Genomic DNA, 21,336 nt, shown 5'->3' with positions numbered 1-21,336 from the left:
AAGACAGGTTAAACTCTTTTTGATATGTAAATAACGACTAATGCATTTGTGCCAAATCCCCCATCTGAGTTCATAAACGGTTCAGATAGGGTCTATTTATAAGCTGTAAAAGAGGAAGTGGCCAATTGCAACTGTGAGGGTAACAATATTTGAGCCAATATTAAAGGAATAATCCAGGTTCAATACAAGTTGAGCTCAATCGAAAGCCCTTCTGACAATGTTGATAACCACAAAATGTTAAATTGACTTGACCCACCTTTTCTTTAAATAAAAGTACAAATCTGGGTTAGAATGAGGCAATTACAACATGTGAATGGGGGCCAATACTTTTTTACATTAAAATACTCACTGCTTCAAAAGCCACAAGACATAATCTATATGCATGTAAACACGATTTTAGTGTGATTAAAATCACTTCCTAACCTTTTCTGTGTAAAGGTATAGCCAATTTTATCACTTCGTTGCCATGACGATGTAATGTCACCAAACACTAACACTAAAATGACTGTAAAAAAATTTTTTAAACAGCTTTACAGCTCAAGTAACACACGTTTTGACCGATGACTTAATATGTTTTTATACAATTAAGCTAATTTCTGCATTTAAACTCTCCAAAAATTGGTCACATTAATTTCCATTGTAAATGCCTCAGAGTAACCTCGATTTTTGCTTTTTTTTTTTAAAGACAAGGAGGGATGAGTTGAAATAGATTTTTCTGGTAATCAACATTATGCCACAAATGCTGCCGATTGAGCTTAACTTTTATTGAACCCAAAAGATTCCTTAAAAAAAACAACAACTGACAATACAAAAATAAGAGTTCACTTTCAGGGAAAACGGAGAGAAAGAACAGGGTACGAAAGAAATGCAGAACTGCGATTCAAAAAAAAAATGACTTAAGTGACGAAAACGTATAAACTTAACCACTACTCTAAGGGAAACTTTTTTTGCTGTCAAAGCAATGTGCAACAGTGAAAGTATCAACAGTGGTCAACTGATGGAAATACACACTAAAAACTGTGATGTCTGTCTAAAAAGACAATGACAAATAGATTTAGGTTGAATCTTTTACCCCCCCCCAAAAAAAATACTTGGGTCAAATTTCACCCCAAAATGAATAGTGCAGAAAACAATAACAAAATTATATTTTGAAGAATAAATTTAGAAAATTAAATTCCAACACTTCTCATTAGTGTAATTTTGTTTAGTTCTAATAACTTTAATATATCATTTCAATTGTAGAGCATTTATACATCAGGGAAGTATTTGTTGTTCTGAATCAATTTATGCCAATTGTAATAGCAACACAGTAATGAAGATTGATGGACATTATTGTGGAAATTTTACAATGTAAAAAAGTTTAATAGTACTAAAAAGGCTTTGCATTTCTTCATGCAAAATATCATCTTTCAATTTTGGGGTGAAATGTTTGGTTAATAGCAATCACATTCAGAAAATCTTCAGCATGTCAAAACACTACACAAGTTTTTAAAAATTGCATTATTTTCCATTAATATTCGTCAATTCATCAATCAGCAGCACAACGTAAACTAAAAAACATCAGAACTTTGGATAATGCTTCATTCCATCCAGCATGTTCAACTTACTGGCGTATAGATGAGAATTTAGCAAGAAACATTTCATTCTTAAGAACTGCACAACTAGGTTGTTTATTTTTTTTATAACTGATACAGGATAAATGTTATACATTCTTTTTTCAAAACACTGATATTTTATCATTTTTCTGTTTTAATATGTAAAAATTGCACAAAAAAAAAGCATGGATTTGGCAAGATTGATATGATACATGATCTGGGTGTTTAACAAAATCGACTACAATTCATGAGCAGTGATTGACGGCGACACTGGCGATCCTTCCTTTATTTAAGAGACGATGAACAGAAAGAACACAAAACAAACTTAAATGAGGACATTAAGGATAAGATGCCAGTGCGCACCAGAGAAACATAATTTTCCAAGTCATCATTCTAGAAAATGCACACAGAATATTCTTCTGCTGTATATATGCAATTGCTCAAGCTCTTTAGTCGTACTGTACAAAAAAAAGACATATAGATGTTGTAGACATACTTTAAACCTAGTCTCTCAATACTTTAGTATAAACAAAACAAAACTCTGGATTCAGGAGCTAAAAACTACAATGGATTTGCTTCTTAAAAAAAATGATAAGATTGACATTCACATCTCAAACGTCTGGTCACTGCATTGGTAAGGATGGACTAGTGTGGGGATGACAGAGTGTGTGAGGCTTTTCAATGAGGCTTTTCCGCCTTTAAGCAGCAGTCTGTCCTCCTTACCACTCTTGTCTGTTCATCGTGATTTGGCTGAGCTAGTTTGATCTCAGCCATGAGAATGTGCGAGCGAGAAAGAGGCAGATAGAGAGAGAGAGAGAGAGAAAATCAACCTGCAGGCTTGAGGTTTTTACGGTGAGGCGGGGGCCTTGTTGCTGTAGTGTACCTGGTACCTGTTGACAGGTAAGCCTTTGACTTTTGTGGACACACAGGTGGTCTTGCAGGGGATCATGTCCTCATCTTCATCTCCCATGAGCCAGTCCTGCACATTGCGCTCGGCGCCAGGGGAAACATGCTCATTTAGCCAGCCCCGGTGCCACTGCTCAAAACGATCATGTTGAGCTTGTGCTACTCTGTGCTGGGACTATGGGGACAAAAAAAAAAAAAAGACTTCACTTTCATAAAATAAAAACAAACAATACACAAGTTATTAATTATATCCCATAATATGTACATGTAAGGTAGTATCATGCACAGCAGTGATATAAATTACATGTGTCACAATAGAATTTTGTCCTATAAGTAGGCTATATAATTTGAGAATTATCCTGGATGAAAAGACAGCTTCTCAGTTGCACACCCTTCCTTATTCAAAACTAGATTAACCCGTGTACACTTATCTGTAGAAAACCCCATTCCATCTGGTCAAATTTGACCAGAAACATTTAATGTCAAACCCCCAATTTGTTTTAACAAAATGACACTATATTCAGTGCCCCATGCATTGGCTGATCTCTATAAGCCAATGTTGTAACAAACTTAATTTCTAGATATTGTCACAAGTTATGCATTAGATATACAGTATATTATGACATTATAAAAGACAATTACTTGTCAAATCGTAGCATTTATTTTAAACTACTTATTTTTTGAAGGGATTTTGCAAGATGCCACAAAACGCTTACAGTCAAACCTGACCAAGATGTGCAGCTCCCACACACAGGCATAATCTTTCTCAAATGGGGTCAGACTAAGACTTTGTTCTGACCTTGAAGTGTGTGTGTGTGTTTGTGTGTGCTCTACATTGTGGCTGATTGATTTTTTTGACAAAAACAAAAAATGAATAAATGTTGTTATAGTCTCACCTATTCATTTCTTTGTGTGTGTGTTCTGCATTAAGGATGTGTTATAGTCTCAACCCTTCATATCTGTGCGCGTTCTGCACTGTGGCTGATTGATTTTTATTTGCCTAAATAAAATAAATTATTCCATTAATTTCTTTGTGTTTGCACGTGTGTATGTATTAAATTCTCACTCCATTTTTGAATGTGTTCTGCATTGTGTCTGATATATTGATTTTTATTTGAGTAAAAAAGTAAATTAAAAAAGTAAAACAAAATTGCTCTGTGTTATAATCTCACCCATTCATTTCCCAAGTCAAAAATGACTCGAACAGTGATCAAGGGTAAAGTTGGACTATTGTTGATCTCCAATCAACTCACCCTCCGAGCCTTTACCAGGGCTCCTCTGCGGTACATGTAGTCTTCAGAGTTCATCACAAACACCATCTTGTGCGTGTTGAGTTTAAAACGGCAGTCCAGATTCCCGGCTGTCTCCACACCCATCTTCCGATGCCACTCTCTCCGGCAGCGCATGGCTTCCACCTGCTTGAGCTGCCAGCCGCGGAAATGCCTAAGATTCCTGCAGGTGAGTGTAGAACAAAGATAAGGCTCAGATCAAAATCAGTCTACTTTTTCCAAGGTAATAATTCTCTTTCAAGACTGATCAAGAATAGCAACTTTAACCATTCTGGATGCAGAGGGAAAGCAAAACAGAAATTCATAAGCAGGTGGGTGATCTTGCATTTAGACGGGTCTTACCTGGGTAAAAATACAGGCTTGAAATAGTAGCCCTCTGTCTGAGAGCACATTGACTCAGTCCCAATATACTGCTCCATATAATTAGACAAGCTCTGAAACACACACAAATAAGAAATACTTCCTCATGTGGAAAATAGAAATGCATCCAAATTTAAAGGCTATTGATTAGAAATATTATAAGTTACTATTTTTCCATAGATCAGATGATACCATTAAATGGCTTCAGTTGGAACATTTCCCCTGCATAATTTTCCTGTGGTGGTACCTGAACATCCAGCGGGTCATCGCCCTGGGCCTCTTCCGTGTCCAGTAGCTCAATTGTTAGGGTAACCTGACCTTTGTTTTGAATGAACATCACCTAATAAAGGCAACAGCCAAGAAATAACATTAACTAAACAAGAACATCACAAAAGATGCATTCTTAAGTCATATACTAGAAGGTTGTTGTTTATTTTAAACGGCAATAAATGCATTAGAAATACATCCTTATTTAATCACCAAGGGAATGTGGCAAAATAAGAATAATATAAGAAATTCAAGATGATGTTGTAACTCAGGAAGGAAAACAAGCTTGGATGAATATAAAATTTAAAAAAGATTTCCAGAAAAAAATTTATCACAAGTAGGAACAGCATCAGAAGTAACTATTAAATGTTACTATAAAAGTATTATTAGAATTAGGCACAATGTAAGTGTCAACCTTAAAGCAGTTCTCCTCAGCCATGACTCTCTCTGCTTTCCACTGGTAGCTGGCTTCCCAAGCAGCACGGACACACTGGGAGGACAGATTCCCCCCTGCAGCCCCTCTCTTCCTTTCCGTAAGGTACAGCTCAGTCACTTGCAAACACACCTCATCACTGACCAGGTGTTGAAGCTGTCAAAGCCAATGAGTGAGAAGATGAGTGTGAACACACAGATCACAGGGAATATTTATTGGTGCCTTTCAGCAAATCTGACAAGAGGTACAACTTTGAAATGTAAGAAAATGCTGTTTGTATAGCAACTATAAGACACTCAGATCAGTAGTCTGACACCCAGTCTACAAAATTAGATGAAACTAAGCTCAGCACAGTCCGATTCTCTGACCCACCTGTCTGACAATGTTCTGGATGAGCTTGTCGACAGTAAAGCCAATGTAAGCGTGGATGGTGAACATCTCTCTCAGGGTGTCCTCATACTGCGTGGGCTCCAGGTTTCCATCCAGTAGACTGCGTACCATGTCCAAAAAGGCTGGGTAATATTCCTCCAACTCCACCTCGCCTGATATGACAGAAAACATTATTCCTTGCATAATTATTCATGCAATCATGCAAAGGTAGTTCTAAAACTAGATTTTTACATTTTCAAAAGAAAAATCAAATATGCCGTCTACGGTGCAGGTTTGATGTCATGACATTTGTTCATAACTCAACACAAAAGAACAGACGACGTCTGATATTATTGATGTCCAACCTGTGCCGTACTCACAATTTTTTATTTGGATGCTCACTAATGATATTTGATAGCATGAATAACAATTACAATTTTGGTCTGTTCATCAGATAAATCAGTGTGTCTTCTGAAGACTTGGAATATAGTGCACAGCACGAGTCATTTCGACTACTTTCCCCGTGGTTTTATAGAGGGTTTTTTGTCCTTTTTGAGTCAATAATCACTTTTATTATATTAACTTCCTCTTGTGTTTCACAGAAGAAAGAAAGCCATCTGGGTTTGGAGTGACATTACCGTGAGGAAAATAATGACAATTTTCATTTTTGGGTGTGCCATTTTCTAATAATTTACTTTCCCCCATGCCAAAGACGTGTAAGACTTTCTTCTGCAGAACACAAATGAAGATTTTAGGAAGAATGTCTCAGCTCTACAGGTTCATACAATGCAAGTGAAAGGTGAAGAAAACTTTGGAGGTGAAGCTCCAAAAAGCACATAAATGCAGCATAACATTTGTTAATATGACTCCAGTGGTTTAATCCATGTCTTCTGAAGCGATCCAATTAACTTTTTCACTGAACATCTTGCCAATGGAGTCTTTAGGCACGGTATTGACGTCAAGCTTAATTACACTTGACACATGCGCAAAACACTAGGAAGTGAAATCATGATTGCCAAGGAGACTGCTGATGTTAAGATTTATTGTGAAAATGGATTTGATGGATGGATTTAACCACTGGAGTCATATGGATTACTTTTATGCTGACTTTATGTGCTTTTTGGACCTTCACATTTTTGGCCACCATTCAATGTCATTGTATGGACATTCAGAACTGAGATGTTCTGGCATGAGGGTGAGTAAATGATGAAAGAATTTACATTCATTGGTGACTTATTTCTTTAAGTATGAGCAATTGTAAGAGTACATTTGCAAACATCACTGATTAAAATGTAAAATAGTGACTGAGCAAGAGAAATAGAGAATCTATGGATTAAGTCTACTTACTCGGCTGTTTTAGCCGCAGCTCCATAGCGAGATCACTCGCCTTTTCTCTGCGCCCCTCTTCCATGAGCAGTTCTCGATTCTGCTCCGCTCTGTGTTCCAGTAGCTGCCTCTCAGCCTGTCTGTAAACCTTCAGCAGTCGCGAGCACAGAGTCTGGTGCAGCCGCAGGAAGAAGTACCAGTTATTATTGACAAAGAACAGGTTGTAGACTCCGTCCAGTTCCTTTTGGTGCTCCGCCTCTGGGTCCCGCAGATCCATTGCATCCCCTTCTGGATTCATGCTGTGGGTGGCTGTGGAGTTGTCCATGATCTGCGGGGATGTGCATCGTCTTCGCCTGGAATCCCCATTTAGTTGCTGCTGGCCACCTGCCGTTGAGACTCCGCCCCCTGGGGTGGCACCATCCTCTCCCTCTACCTCCTCGTCCGTGAACTCCTCCGTCTCGCTCAGCTCGCCACGGCGGGCAAAGAAGAGGTCGGGGACAAAGTGCTGGATGATGCGTTTGATGTGGTCCTTGTCATCTTTGTGGATGGTGGGCTGCCTTTTGACATGGTAGATGATGAGCGAGGCAGCGTCCTCCAGGATTTGTTTGTCCTCATAGCTGAAGATCATGTGGGGTTCACTGGTTGAACCGGCGCCTGTGCCGTCACGACCTTGCTGGCCAACACCGCCCTCTTCTGTGCTCTGCTCCTGCCTCTGTAGAGGAGAGGGGAAAGTAGTTGGTAACATTTATTTAACCACGTATAAAACTTTACAAGAGTGACTTGGAAAAAGACACATCATGCAGCATTTAAACAAATTTCAAGATCAAATAAAAAAAAAGGTAAAAAGCTGTCAGCAATTTAATAAAATCACAAAAACTATTTCCAAAAGTGCCGCGATTTAGGTCTTTACGAATGCTATAAATTTGTCCAATGATGGAGGCCGAGACAGTTTATAGGTATGTGAAGGCATTATTGAAAGTGATTTTAGGCACAGATTTTGCCTAAACATCTTGAAGACAACCAACTGGATTTGTTGAAGCCTCTTTGTGTATAAGTGGGCAGTTCTTAGCTATAATAAATATCAATGTGATCCAGATTTTTCTGATAGTCAGTTGTCTAGCGTCTGCGGGACTACCAACAACCTAGCAAGATTAGAAAGCAGTTCTACCTTTATTGGACAAGATAGCTACATTTGTATAACTATCCGAAATATAACAAGATGAAAAGGGAACAAGTTGTTATCTGCATGAAACATGAGACTCTTATAGCAAGTGACCTGAGATTAGATTTCCATTACAGAGTCAGGGCAGCAACTGTACTATGTTCTCAGTGAGGAATGTAAAATTAAAACATTTAAGATGATAATTGGATTTAAGCATCAACAAAAACATTGAACAAAACATTAAAGTGATACTTCACCCAAAAATGAAAATTCTCATTATTTACTCACACTTATGCCATCCCAAATGTGCATGACTTTTCTTCATCTGCTGAACTCAAACGGAGATTTTGAGAGGAATTTCTCAGCTCTGTAGGACCATACAATGCAAGTGAATGGGTTCCAACATTTTGAAGCTCCATAAATCACAAAAATCTGCATAAAAGTAATCAAGACGCTCCAGTGGTTAAATCCATGCTTCAGAAGTGGTATGAGAGATGAGCACATTTTCACTATAAATTCTCCACCCTACTCAGTCAATCTCCAATTTAACTTTCACATTCTTCTTTTGTTTTTGGTGATTCACATTCTTTATGCATATCGCCCCCTACTGGGCAGGGAGAATAATTTCTAGCAAACAAGGTGAGGAAAATCAGGAGACGAAAGCAAGCTTAGACATGGAGGAAAAGCAGGAGGAAGAGCAAAATGAGAAGACAAATGAGGATGAAGGACAAGATAAAATGGAAGTACAGACTGAGAGTGAGGGTGCTCATTTGACTTCTGAATATATGGATTAAAAGACTGGAGTTGTATGGATTACTTTTCCATATTCCATGTACTTTTTGGAGCATCAAAATTTTGGCACCAATTCACTTGCATTGTAAGGACCTACACAGCAGAGATATTCTTCTAAAAATCATGATTTGTGTTCTGCAGAAGAAAGAAAGTCATACACATCTGTGATGGCATGAGGGTGAAAAAATAATGAGAATTTTCATTTTTGAGTGAACTTTCCCTTTATGCTTATTCTTAATCTACATACAATTCCTGAAGTAAATCGGTATGTGGCTCTACTGTTACATAGGTTTGTCCTTAACTCAGTTCCACCCATTATGCCAACTAAGATGCTTTCTCTAAGGCATAGTAACAGGTTAAATCTAAGAGTAATGGTAAAAATCCTTCCCAAAAGCTTGCGTCTGTGCCATTAGGCCTGTAGATAAAGTTGAACTCACCTCATCATAGATGCTCTCTATTTCATTGAGAAGACTCTTGGACCTGAGGGCCTTCATGTCGTTTTGCTTAAAGTTGACACCCTGGTGGTCCAGTGATTTCAGGTACGCTTTCTCGTATTGCTCTCTCCAGATTTTATTGAAGCCCTGCTGGGCCTCCCTCCATTCCTCCTCTTTAGCTTTCAATCTGCAGTAAAATAAAATGTATATTTATTCTGCAATCTCACAGCATTTCAAACAATCAATCAAAGAGCATTTTGTAGTGGATTGAGGCATTCTTCAAACTTTTTGTTACGTGCCATCGTGTTACTACAATAATAGACCAGTGTGCAACAGTCTCGTTTAAACGGTCCGCACATCATAGCTGCATCAGATGCGTTTGAGCTCAAAAGTGCTCATTTGTTTAATTCTCCTCCTCTCTCATCAACAGTTGAACTTGTAACTTTTTATGGTCTTGTCTAATGATAAAAAGGCAAAGATCAATAAAACGTCTATTATATAATGTCTGCAAATATGCAGATATCTTGTTTAAACAGAAGTAATTCATGAACCTCACAAAAATCCAGCATATTCTTCCCATTGAGCACTTATCTAATATCTTCCTCTTAAGCGAGTATTCTAACAGCAAGAATCAAAACTTCAGGATCAAAAGTTCCTCTGATTCACAAATCATGACTGTCACTCCGTGACAATTCAAGCAAGGTTTTGATCTATGAAAATCCACTGTCGTTGTAAAAAAAATAAGTAATGTGGACATTCTGCTAAATATCTTATTTTGAGTTATACAATAAAAAATGTGGTGCAACGAGGCTGAGCAGATTAGAGAATTTTAACTTTTAGGTGAACTATTCCTTTAATTCTGCTGTCAAACAAATGGCATAAAAAACAAGAGATATGTGATTTGTTTAGATGAAAGAAGGAGGTAGCAAGAGAGGCAGTGTGGTGATAAGACGAGAAAAAGACAGCGTTAGTTAACCTTTTGAGTACTACAGGAACTGCAGTGGCTGGACTCCTCTTTAATCCCTCTATGATCTCTGGAGCCTTGTCACCGTAGATACGATAGACCGCACGCCGCTGGATGACCTCAGAGGTGCCGCCCAGGCAGTCGTCCAGTCGGAACCGCTCTTGATCCTCCGGTGAAAGGCGGGATAGCTTCTTCTGCACACTTTCCAAAACTCTGATTGTTGCCAAATTAGTCTCTAGGACAACATCCAGCTATCAAGCAAAAATAATAAATGACCCACATTAATCTCAGTGGCATTAACATTAATAACACTTGATGCAAAAGTCCGGATTTTTAAGAGACCATCATACCTCAAACCTCTCATCCTCACAGCGATGAAGTTGCTCTTCATAAGGGGTTTTCTTGGAACTCACAAAGGTGGAGTCTTCAGACCAGGAAGGAAATGAGACCCAGGTATCGTTGAGCACCTGAAATCAACACAATTGACCTCAGTGATTATCACCAGATTATCATTATTTTGAAGACTTTTTATACATTCTTGACTACCACTAAGAGCCAATTAGAAGGTGCACTCAGTACTTTTTGGGTTTATTTTGTGCTGACAGCTAGAGGCGTAGATGCAGCATTACACATTTACTAGTGTAATTGTAAAAATAAGCTATTCGCAGTCAGTTGTAAGTGAAAGTGTCTATTTACAAAAGGATTATTACGATAAAGAGAGTAAATGACAAAGTATACTTGTGCATGTGCAGGGATGTGCATAAGTAGTTGAGTAATTGAGTACTCGTTCTGCCCCAGCTAGTCCCATATTAAAAACACTACTCGAATACTCAATATCGGACACGAATAACGCAAAATAATTTTCCTTTAATTAATTAACAGACGAGGAACAAAGAAAGGAAAGAAAATGTGAAGCGAACTCAGAAACTTATCAGATTAGTATGTGTGCATGTGCGTTAAATCCCTGAACACAGAGGAAATTATATAGAAGCAAACATTCACTGATTGTTTTTCAGATAAATACCATGTGAAATGTTAATAATGATAAAAATGTGATAGCCTTTATATAGACTCAAGAGTTTATATCTGTGCATCATCAGTATTGGTCTGTATGTAAGCTCCGGTTGAGTGCAAAATCTTTTTACTGTTATTTTTATATCTTTTTTTGTTTCAAGAAAGCATCCCCCAAAAAAGCATAGTTTGTTGAGGTTCTCTCATTTTAAAACTTTTCTTGGTAACGTCTGTGAATAAAATAAAACATAAGGGTCATGTACATGTCATACACCTTGTTTTTAATGTGCATTTTAATGTAAGTGTAATCAAGCGCTTGTTTTTTTGTGTGGGTTGGAGTACTGGAACACAAAATTCCTCAGAAATGCCCATCCCTCATTTCATCATCAGCACAGTCAGTGAGGACTTTCTGCATGTGGCCCAGTTTTTAAGAGTATACTTTGAAAGGCAACGCAGTCAACCGGGCAAGACCCGGAATGCAGAAAATAGTATACATGGGCCTTAATAGTCGGATGGTCTTATGATCAACATGGAGACGTTCATGGAGATGGTGGCTATGCATGAAGAATGAGAATCACCAAAATCACAAGAAGAATGTGTAGAGATTGACTGAGTAGGGAGAAGAATTCATAGAAAAATTACTTAAATATTGATCTGTTTCTCACCCACATTTATCATATCGATTCTGAAGACATCGATTTAACCACTGGATTAGATTATTTTTAGGCTGATTTATGAGATTTTTGGAGTATGCCCAGGCCTCAATATTAGGCTGGTCTTATGATCAACATGGAGGCATTCATAAATTTGTGCCCAACAATATATGTAGACTAAAGCAGCTTTCTCGAAAACTGATATGACTATAGCCTTTATCTCATGTTAGTCTTATTTTTAACGGTTTCTATTTTTCTGTTTAGAAATTAAAATAATAACTTGATCAATTAATAATAATTAAAAAACAATTAGCAAACAATTATAGATAACTTTATTAAAAAAAAAAAAGAACACCAAACAGTTTTGATTTGGCACGGATAACTAGCCTATTATCCATAGTTGGTGAAACTTTGTTACCTCTTTGCATATAGCTGTTCGGCCGCTGCATTTGGGCTGCTGGTAGGTCTTGGGCAAGGCTCTGTAACTGGAGCCCAGGCGTTTACAGGAGGCATAGTCCACTTCTCTGCCTCCACCCTCCATGTAGCGTTCAGAAAGGCCAGCGATCACGTGAGACAGCTCTTTATCACCCAAAAATGACTTAAACTGGGTGTAGAGTTCAGGGAACTTCCTACAAAATGATACACCAGTGGCATATGACTCACAAAAGGGCTGTGAAATGCACCATATGAAAATACATAAACAGGATTAAATAACCCTGCCATTTTGAATCTTTCATACCCCAAGAATGGAGTTACAAGTTGCAAGAGTTCGGCCCCTGAAACTACTTCCTGGTTGAAGAGGGCTATGCAGCGCAAGAAATTCTCGTACACCTCTTGACTCTTGAGCAGCCGTCGAACCTAAAGAAAATAAATAAATTCATGTTCAATAGCTGAGAACATAAAATAAATTGTCAGGCTAATGCTGACTCAATGCTGCTGATATTTCCAGGAAATTGTGTTAAAGAAACTCACCTTGTCAAAAAACGTGAATTCCCTTAGGACTCCATGTTTTCCAACAGAGGCAAAGGATGGGTCCTTGGAACAGGAATATTTCAATTTCTTCTATATGGATGAAAGATAACTGATTTATGCACAGTTAACCCAGACAGAATGTGAGAAACTTGTGAGACAGAACGTAAAATGGATAGTTCACCCAAAAAGGAAAATTCTCCCATCATTTACTCACCCTCATGCAATCCCAGATGTGTGTGACTTTCTTTCTTCTGCAGAACACAAATTATGATTTTAAAAGAATATTTCAGCTCTGCAGATCTACACAATGAAAGCAAATTGTGACAATTTTGACGCTCCTAAAAGCACATACAGGCATCATAAAAGTAATCCACACGACTCCAGTGTTTTAATCCAAATCATAAGAAGTGATATGATAGGTGTGGGTGAGAAACACATCAATATTGAAGTCCATTTGTGATATAAATTCTTCTACCTGCCAGTAGTGGGCGATATGCATGAAGAATGTGAAAGAAAAGATTGATTGAGCAGGTTGGAGATTCCACTGGAGTCGTGTGGGTTACTTTTATGCTGACTTATGTGATTTTTGAAGCTTTAAAAATTTGGCAACCATTCACTTGCATTTTGAGGACCTGAACTATTTAACTAAAAATCTTAATTTGTGTTCAGCAGATGAAAAAGTCATACACATCTGGGACGGCATACGGCTGAGTAAACAATGAGAGAATTTCTATTTTTGGGTGAACTATTCCTTTAAAGGCTTAGTTTTTGTTTAGACAAGCCGCATAAATCGGATTTATTGGCGTATATGACTCAAATCAGTTTAGCTGTTTGTAGTCTGAACAGCAAAGTAAAAACAGTAAAAGAAAAACATTTACACAAAATCTGATGTTTACAAACTCAATCCAAATCATATCAACACGTGGTTTGAAATCCGATTAAACATCTGAATTGTATCTCAGTCTGAATGTTTAGCTTGGATTTCAAGTATTTTTGGACTTTCGTTTAACAAACAAGTGACAGGTATGTAACTCTACCTCATAGAGCAAACTATGTGACATTCACTATGCAGTGAGTGGTGACGGAGTGAACAATTCAACAGTTATGGACACAGTATATTCAAAAATGCATAAAATGCCTCTGCCACATGTAAAGAGTAAAGCACTTCAGCGAGAAGTCATGATAGACATATCATTGCATTTCCATCCTCCCTTTCCACAATAACAGCTACTCTCAGTTGTTGTATCTTGCTATTAAGCTGATGCATATATCATTACAATAGCAACCACTGTAGATGCACCTGATTTAAACTACACTGTTTGAATGATGCGTGGAGAGTCAGACCTAAAAAACAGATATGAAAAACAAATTGTACAATATTGTGTGCAGTGTGAACAAAGGCTTAAAGAATCCATGTTGGCTGACATGAGTGAACTCTGACCTTCAGAAGCGGGGTCATGTGAGGCATTAACATGGGTCTAGGTCTCTTCTTGCTCTGTTTGTTCATTTCCTCGTCCTCTGCTTTCTTCAGATGGTCTTTGCCAGGCAAAGAACCTCCAGTGAACTGTAATCCAAGACAAAATCCTTAAAAATCAATAACCTGATTTACAGTACCGATGTGGAGATGCAAAATGATGACTGAATGTGTTTAGGGATTATTATTATGAAAAGGGTTCCCATACATTCTGACAAATACATATCCATGATTTTTCCAGTCAATGTCAATGTATCAATAGGCATATCTAGACAATTTAATATTTGATAATAGATCAGACAAGAAAAAATGTATATCGACATTTCCATGATATTTTCAGCCCTGGAAAACACAATTAAATTATTTATCTGATATTTCCAGATTTCTCATGACTGTGGGAACCCTAATTGATAGGGATGTAACGATTCGGTTCAGTTCACAATACTGAACTCACGGTTCGGCTCACGATTCTTTAAACCAAGTCTAAATCAAGAAAAGAGATTGAAAGTTTATTATCATCATGACTACTTCAAAAGACATATGCAAAACAGTTAATTTCCTTTGACATTAAGTGCATGCTTATCCAGTTAAAGGAATGATTTGAAATCAAATCAGACATGATATTTGACATTAGGATTATATTACCAGATAGCATTATTATGCAAAATATTCAGCATTATATGTAGTAGATTAATGCTGAATAGATAGATCATTAAACCTCTGTAAACTGTAATTTTCCCTTGCACAGTCAGAGCAGATCACTCTCGCACTACAAATGGACATTCGATCCCTCACGATGAAAAGGTGCGTCACTCTCCCGCTCCTGGTATCAGTTTCAACCACACTCATCGTACAACAACTGTGGCTGCTAGTGTGCAGCTCATTATGCACATTAAAGCGATTTCCATTTTTATGCCCACGTTAAAAAGACTTTTAACGAAGTCGCACATATTGGACAGAACAAAGGTTTAAAAATAAAAAACATCTCGATGCGCATCGGCACATTTTTGAACCGCGATGAATCGTGCCAAGATAAACCGTTACATCCATACATCAAAAATGTTAACGGAAATCCTTCAGTTGCAATCAATACAAGCACAAGCATTTTAAATGAACTCTCTCACCAGAGATCTCTTTGCATCAGGCAAAAACTGGCCGAATTCTGCAAGCAGATCCTCCTGGCCTTTGAAGAGACTCGCCACTTTCGAGAAAACTTCATCCTCCGTCATTCCTCCACTGCTACACCCTCTGTTCTCCTTCACTTCAAGCTGCTCCTTCTGTAGATGGACATGGAATCCACAAAAATCAATGAACATCATTAAGTTTACAGGATGAGTACGAAAACAGTACAAGACACCATTTCCTTTAGCTCTAGTAGGTGGTAGACCAGTCTCAGCCTCAGACAGCACACCCACGGACCGCTCACAGTCCGTTCACTGAACGTCTGATACATACTGAAAACAAAAGGGCAAACACTTCACAATCCAACAAAATATATATAATATAGATATAGATATTCATGGTATTAGGCTGAAACAATGAACGCTTCTGAGGATGAGCTAACGTTTATCAATGTACTTGTCTAAGTTTGCGAGATCTGAGACACTTAGTAGGTGTAACGGAATTAGATTTTCACAGAATGATAACATCACAAAAAATACCTCCGTATTACAGTATCATGGCATTAAGGTGCATTGCTAATATTATTAGCAGTTTATTATTAGTAATAGCTATATTTAGGCAAAAACTAAAATGTAATGTTATGCCATACTATCAAACAGTCTAAAATTCTGTCAATCATTTTTGAATTATTATTTAAACATAATTTCATTAAATGAAATTTAGGGATTTTTTTTTTTTTTTTTATGTTTTAAAGATTACTGGCCAGGATAACAGTTCAGATTTGATTTAGTAATTTAATCTGATTCTAAACAATACAAACTGAAAAATGAACAACAATTAATTTGCAGTTTATTTATTGGTGGGTTTTTTTCAGTACAACCTATTTTTTGCTGCAGTATCATTGTCCATTTCTAGCATGCCTATAGCACTTTCTACACCCTATTAGTACTTTACAAATAAAATATATTACTACACGCATTAAACACATACTGTTGCGCTGCACTTAAGCAAATAAAACAATGAACAAACATTCAGCCCATTGTAACATTGCATATAAGTGCTTCAATCAGTTGGCTGCATTTGTGAGTGTGAAGAAAGTACAAATATAGTCTACCTATAAACCCAAGGAGACATCACAAATCATATACTGTAACTGCTCTGTACAATTGTGGTGCTGTTTTGGTGGCACAAGTGGGACCTACACAATATTAGGCAGGTGGATTTAATGTTGTGGCTGATCAGTGTAAACCTGTATTGCACCAGGTGTTTTTGTTTATGAAAGGGGGTCTAGAACGTATTATCCTATACTATATTTTCACTAACATTCATCTCCGCTAATTCCATGGGATGATGATCGCAGAGATATTGTTTCAGGTTTGAAGTGTTTCCTGCCTGAGCCAACCCTTTTTTCGACACACTTAAACGGAGTAACTGAGAAATATTGATGGTGCCTTGAGTGTCTTTAACATACTGTACCTAAAGTCCACCATGCTGTGGACTTCAACAGTTTTGGTTGGGGAAATAAAGGTTTAGGTTCTGAAATGGACCAATCCAAAATTTCGCAACATGTGCATGTCATTTTTAAAATGGAGTGTAGGCTGAATGTATGTTGTATAAATGTCGCCGTTTCTGTCTTGAACTGATTTGGATTTTAGAAAAGATCAGAAAAACCCTGACTTACATTCATGCAATACCGTGAATTTGAAGATGTCAATGGTATGAAAACCATCTGCTTTTAAACAGAGTATACCGTAAAACAGTTACATCCCTAGTAGCAAGTAAAATAAATATCCTCAAAGAGAACTGAATATTAAAATCTGTGAAACAATACTTAGATATTACTTTCAGCAGGACAGAAATTCTGATCAAAGTCTACACATGTTTTCTGCTAATTTCTTTGGTATTTTCTATACAAATGTTTGTGAAGACAGCTGCAACATTATTTGAAAAAGTTATTTCCATACAAGTATATTGATGTAGTAGAGTGGATTTCAAATGAATCCACCCCAACACAGTATGTAATAACAAATCAAACTGTGTTTGGTCATTTTAAATGTCAGTCAGACAGTCTTTTTCTATCATAGTGGGTGGTTCCTGGCCAGAATAACCTGCGAAGTGGATCAGACTTCATGGAAATAATCAAAATTCTGGCTCTACGTGACTAGTAGCATATAAATTATGTGCTTCGAACAAAGCGGACTATGCCTTTGTTTGTCCTCACCTGGTATGTATGTAGAATTTCAAGAAAGGCTCTGTAGGTTTCTGGGTTGTCCAAAAATCTGTTTTTTATCTTATTGACGTAACTGATGGCGCTGTCAAACTCCACAGGGCTGGGCTCCGATGTAGGCGGGGACACCGATGTGGTGGCCGGCTGTGACTGGCTCTCTCGGCTGGGCAACGGAAGTGACAACCTGCTTGACTGTTCAGGTGGTCCAGAGGATGAAGCATTACTCTCCGGAGAGGTCACTGCTTCATTCTGAGCAGACCCAGCCTCAGCCAAAGCTGACGAAGAGGCACTGACCACAGAGCTGCTCATGCTCCTTCCTGGCCCTGGAGAGACCTGCTGGAAAAGAATGAGAACCTTATAATCAAAGTAGATTTGTAATGTATCAAAAATGCCAATATACAATTATGGGTTCGAAACAGGAATAGTTTTACACAAAATATACTTTTCACAGCTTATACTGTAAGCAGTGTGTTGCCCTAAATTGGCATTTGTTTGAAGGTATGACCTCAATTCGGCAGCATACTTAATCTGTCATAATCCAAATGATGGATAAAGATCTGTACAAATTTTAAAAACGCAGTCCGTAACTTAAGAACACAGCCGGCATTACATACTAGTAGTAAACTGATGCAAGGCAAGTCTTACCTGTGAGGAAAATGGTGACTGAAGAAAGGCCATTCCATTCTTGGGAATTTCAATCCGATATCCAGGCGGTAGGAAGGCATTAAACCCCAGAACAAGGTCTGGATGTCCGTGGAAGAGTTGAGAAACTCTGTTGATGACTCCTGGTGTGTCAATACTGTGAATGGAGATAAAAGATTTACAATTATAATTTCAAGAGCAAGAGCACATTCAGAAATTTTAGATAACAAAAGTGTATCAACACCTACATACCTTTGAGATTTAAACTCTTTCATGATATCTAGAAACTTATTGTATATCCCTGGATCATTTCCAAACCGTATTTTGACTTGATCCAAGTAAGACAAGGCATCCTCCACCTATTGCAGTCCAAACAAAATGAGATACGAGCATTTACCCAGTGAAAGACCATTTATAAAATGGTACCGTCACAGCATAATATGGTAGCATAATACCAAATCACTTTGAAATATAACATAGAACTGAATTACCAATTCCTTAATATTCATATACCATAGCATTTGCATGGTATTTAAAGGTGTCTCAAAGATTACTATGGAATTGTCATGATACTAAATCATGATCACATTCAAGTATTGTGTGATTTACATGGTACTTTAAAGAATACCACGGTATTGCCATGGCACATGTCCAACAAAATCATGATAGTGCCGTGGTAATTTGTTCCTTAAAGCACTAAAAGGAAAGATGCGTGTTATCGGGTTCATTCCTGGTGACTGTGTAGCCCTTCACATTGAATGACTTGCATTTGCTTACACTTTTATAAGTAATACGTTGTTGCCATTCTACATTCTTTAAACTATACAACAGAAACAAAACAGCCACAGTGAATTTCGAAAAAACCAAAATACACATAGAAAACCAAACAGTTCCGTTTTTCCTCTGTGTGCACAAGAACAAAACCCTCACCAAAAACATACGCCTAAATAAGTCTTCACGGTATAAAACTGTTTCAATAAGCCCTCAGAGCTTTAGCTTAGCTATTCAACCACTGCCGTGCAGAAAACTGACCAAAACAATCTGTCGAATATGAAAATCGGCCTGTTTATCGTCTCTTTGTGGTTTTATTAATATTCAGTGCTGAAAATAAAGGCAGTTGAGGGCTCATTGACTCTTCTAGCTTTGCTTGGTTAGCACTAATGCTAGTCACAACACAAAACAACCCCTCTAAAATTTCGCAACAAAAACAAAGGGAATGAAATTAAAACGGTATCGAACTGCTTTTTGACAGAGAGTCACTTGAGCTATGTGTAATATAACACTTCATATTTTCTTTTGAAGGTATGGTTAAATTGAAATGGGGGCACATTCATGACAAAAGCATCTGTTAGCACCTCTCTATCTCTCGTATCTACTTCAATTCAATCAAAATAAACCGGTGTAATCTGAAAACAAACGTAGTGCTAACTGATTCTTTGGTGGACTCACATAAATACCCACCGGCTTCGGTGTTAACAAAGAGCTGTGAAAAAAACGACCGTGAGAACAGAGAAAACACACGACGGGGGGGAACATTAGACTTTAATTCATTAGATACTCTTCGTCATGTTTGACTGGTCAACTGCAATTGCTTTGACCATGAATCAGGACTGATAAGCTAAAATAAATTGACTTTTCTGGAATCGGCTGTGATCACAGTGCGGATGTGAATAAGTTGCATAGTGCGTAAGATTTTCAAATGCATGCATACACACACACACACACTTGATATGCCCAATATGCACAAGAACAGCACAGCACTTCCTAATGCACATGTAGCGTAAGAAAGGGAAAACGTGCACTTTGTTCTCCTTTCCTCTTGCTGCAATGCCTGTTACCTTTAGTTTCTGAAAGTGCTGCTGTTGGACTTGCTTCTGGACCACATAGGCCTTGTCTTGGATCTGGTTGATCTTCTTCGTAGTGCTGCCGTGAGCCTGAATTTTCGCCATGGTGTGTGTTCTTTCTTCCACACCACCACCACCAACAGCCACCCAAGCCACGATTATTTACCGTCCCTCCGTATTTGCAGGTTGTTCTGGTGTGCTCAGATCACTTCGGTTTAGGGGGCCACCCAGCTCTCTTCTTCCCCCTCAAGTCCAGTTTACTTTACGGGCCACCCAGTTACTCCAATATACTTCAAGCTCAAGCTCGCAAAAAGGAAAAGCGATAGTGCCAAGTATGTTCAGACCTCTTAAATCCTACTAAAATGATCGCATCAAGCGTATGGCTCCTTAATGGACCCCCACCGATATGGACGGAGAAAACGAGTAACAATGTATCTATTTTTCCCCAATGGTCGTATTATTTAAATAAGTGGTGCATGTCTCTTTAAATTCGGCGGCAGCGGTGCGCTCGTTCTTTAGCGTCCGGAAACGGAGGGAGATGTGGAGGAATGAAGAGCGCATGCGCACGTAATGAAATGGGGCGGAGCTTATGGAATCTCAGCGTGAATAAGAATGAGATTCTGCACACGTTTTTGTTAAAAATTATAAACTTGCATCGATTAAGACATGCTTTATGACCTATTCACTACTCTATGCTGTAATAAAAAAATTACCAAAACATCTCCTCGTTTGTATACAAATTTGCTTTGGATTTTGTAAGTGATTAACATAATTTATTTGTCCCTTTAAGAAAAAAAGACCTCTCTATTAATTTAATGTATTATTTTATAAAGACGTGTGTAGTTTCTCCCTCGTATGTACCTGTGTTTTTCAGTATGTTTTTTTATATAAAAAAATGTAATCAAAGTCAGGTTTATTTTCACTTTGGTGATAATAAAACGGTCCAAAAGTGTTAAACTGTCATCAAACTGTCAAAAATCTAAGTGAGTAATAACTTGGAAACTATGGTCTAAAAATGTCTGAGAGAAAAAAATACTATTCAGATACTCAAATATTCCTTTTAACACCATAGCTAGCAACACTAACCGCTAAATAAATTATATGTATTTTATTATTATAAATTATTCATACATATGTGTTATACACACACACACACACACGCACGCACACACATATATAATGCTAAATATAATGATACTTACACATATACTGTGTATATATACACACAGTATATATATATATATATATATATATATATATATATATATATATATATATATATATATATATATACACACACACACACACACACACACACCCACACATAGTACATTCATAAAGTATTCAGACCCTTTAAATTTTTTATGTTGCTGCCTTGTGCTAAAATGCTTTAAATATTTTTTTTTTCACATCAATCTACACTCCATACCCCATAATGATAAAGCAAAAAACTGATTGTTGCTAACTATGCAAATGTATTAAAAAACAAAACTA

General features: G+C 37.6%; 1 protein-coding gene across 3 annotated transcripts; it reads right to left on the bottom strand.

Annotated features, from left to right (window-relative positions):
* Positions 1-1,660: 1,660 nt before the first annotated feature.
* On the bottom strand, positions 1,661-20,366 carry LOC127630828 (paired amphipathic helix protein Sin3b-like). 3 transcript variants are annotated; one of them, XM_052108637.1, is made up of 19 exons: positions 19,837-20,366; positions 18,251-18,357; positions 18,002-18,155; positions 17,351-17,692; positions 15,132-15,284; positions 13,975-14,097; positions 12,534-12,623; positions 12,301-12,419; positions 11,980-12,190; positions 10,248-10,364; positions 9,910-10,148; positions 8,937-9,120; positions 6,567-7,257; positions 5,223-5,392; positions 4,833-5,006; positions 4,398-4,490; positions 4,133-4,224; positions 3,755-3,953; positions 1,661-2,676 (listed from the first exon to the last, which is right to left on the bottom strand). In XM_052108637.1, the coding sequence occupies exons 1-19, from the start codon at positions 19,945-19,947 to the stop codon at positions 2,443-2,445; spliced, it is 3,603 nt and encodes a 1,200-aa protein (XP_051964597.1). In that variant the 5' UTR covers positions 19,948-20,366; the 3' UTR covers positions 1,661-2,442. The 3 variants fall into 3 exon arrangements, with proteins under 3 accessions (XP_051964597.1, XP_051964599.1, XP_051964598.1); XM_052108639.1 differs by having other exon boundaries at positions 12,534-12,620; XM_052108638.1 differs by having other exon boundaries at positions 17,351-17,689.
* Between the last annotated feature and the right edge of the window lie 970 nt (positions 20,367-21,336).

Source organism: Xyrauchen texanus, chromosome 37, assembly GCF_025860055.1.
Source record: "Xyrauchen texanus isolate HMW12.3.18 chromosome 37, RBS_HiC_50CHRs, whole genome shotgun sequence".
Taxonomy (NCBI): domain Eukaryota; kingdom Metazoa; phylum Chordata; class Actinopteri; order Cypriniformes; family Catostomidae; genus Xyrauchen; species Xyrauchen texanus.
The sequence above is the reverse complement of the archived record's forward strand: the minus strand, read 5'-3'. Positions and strand labels throughout refer to the sequence as shown.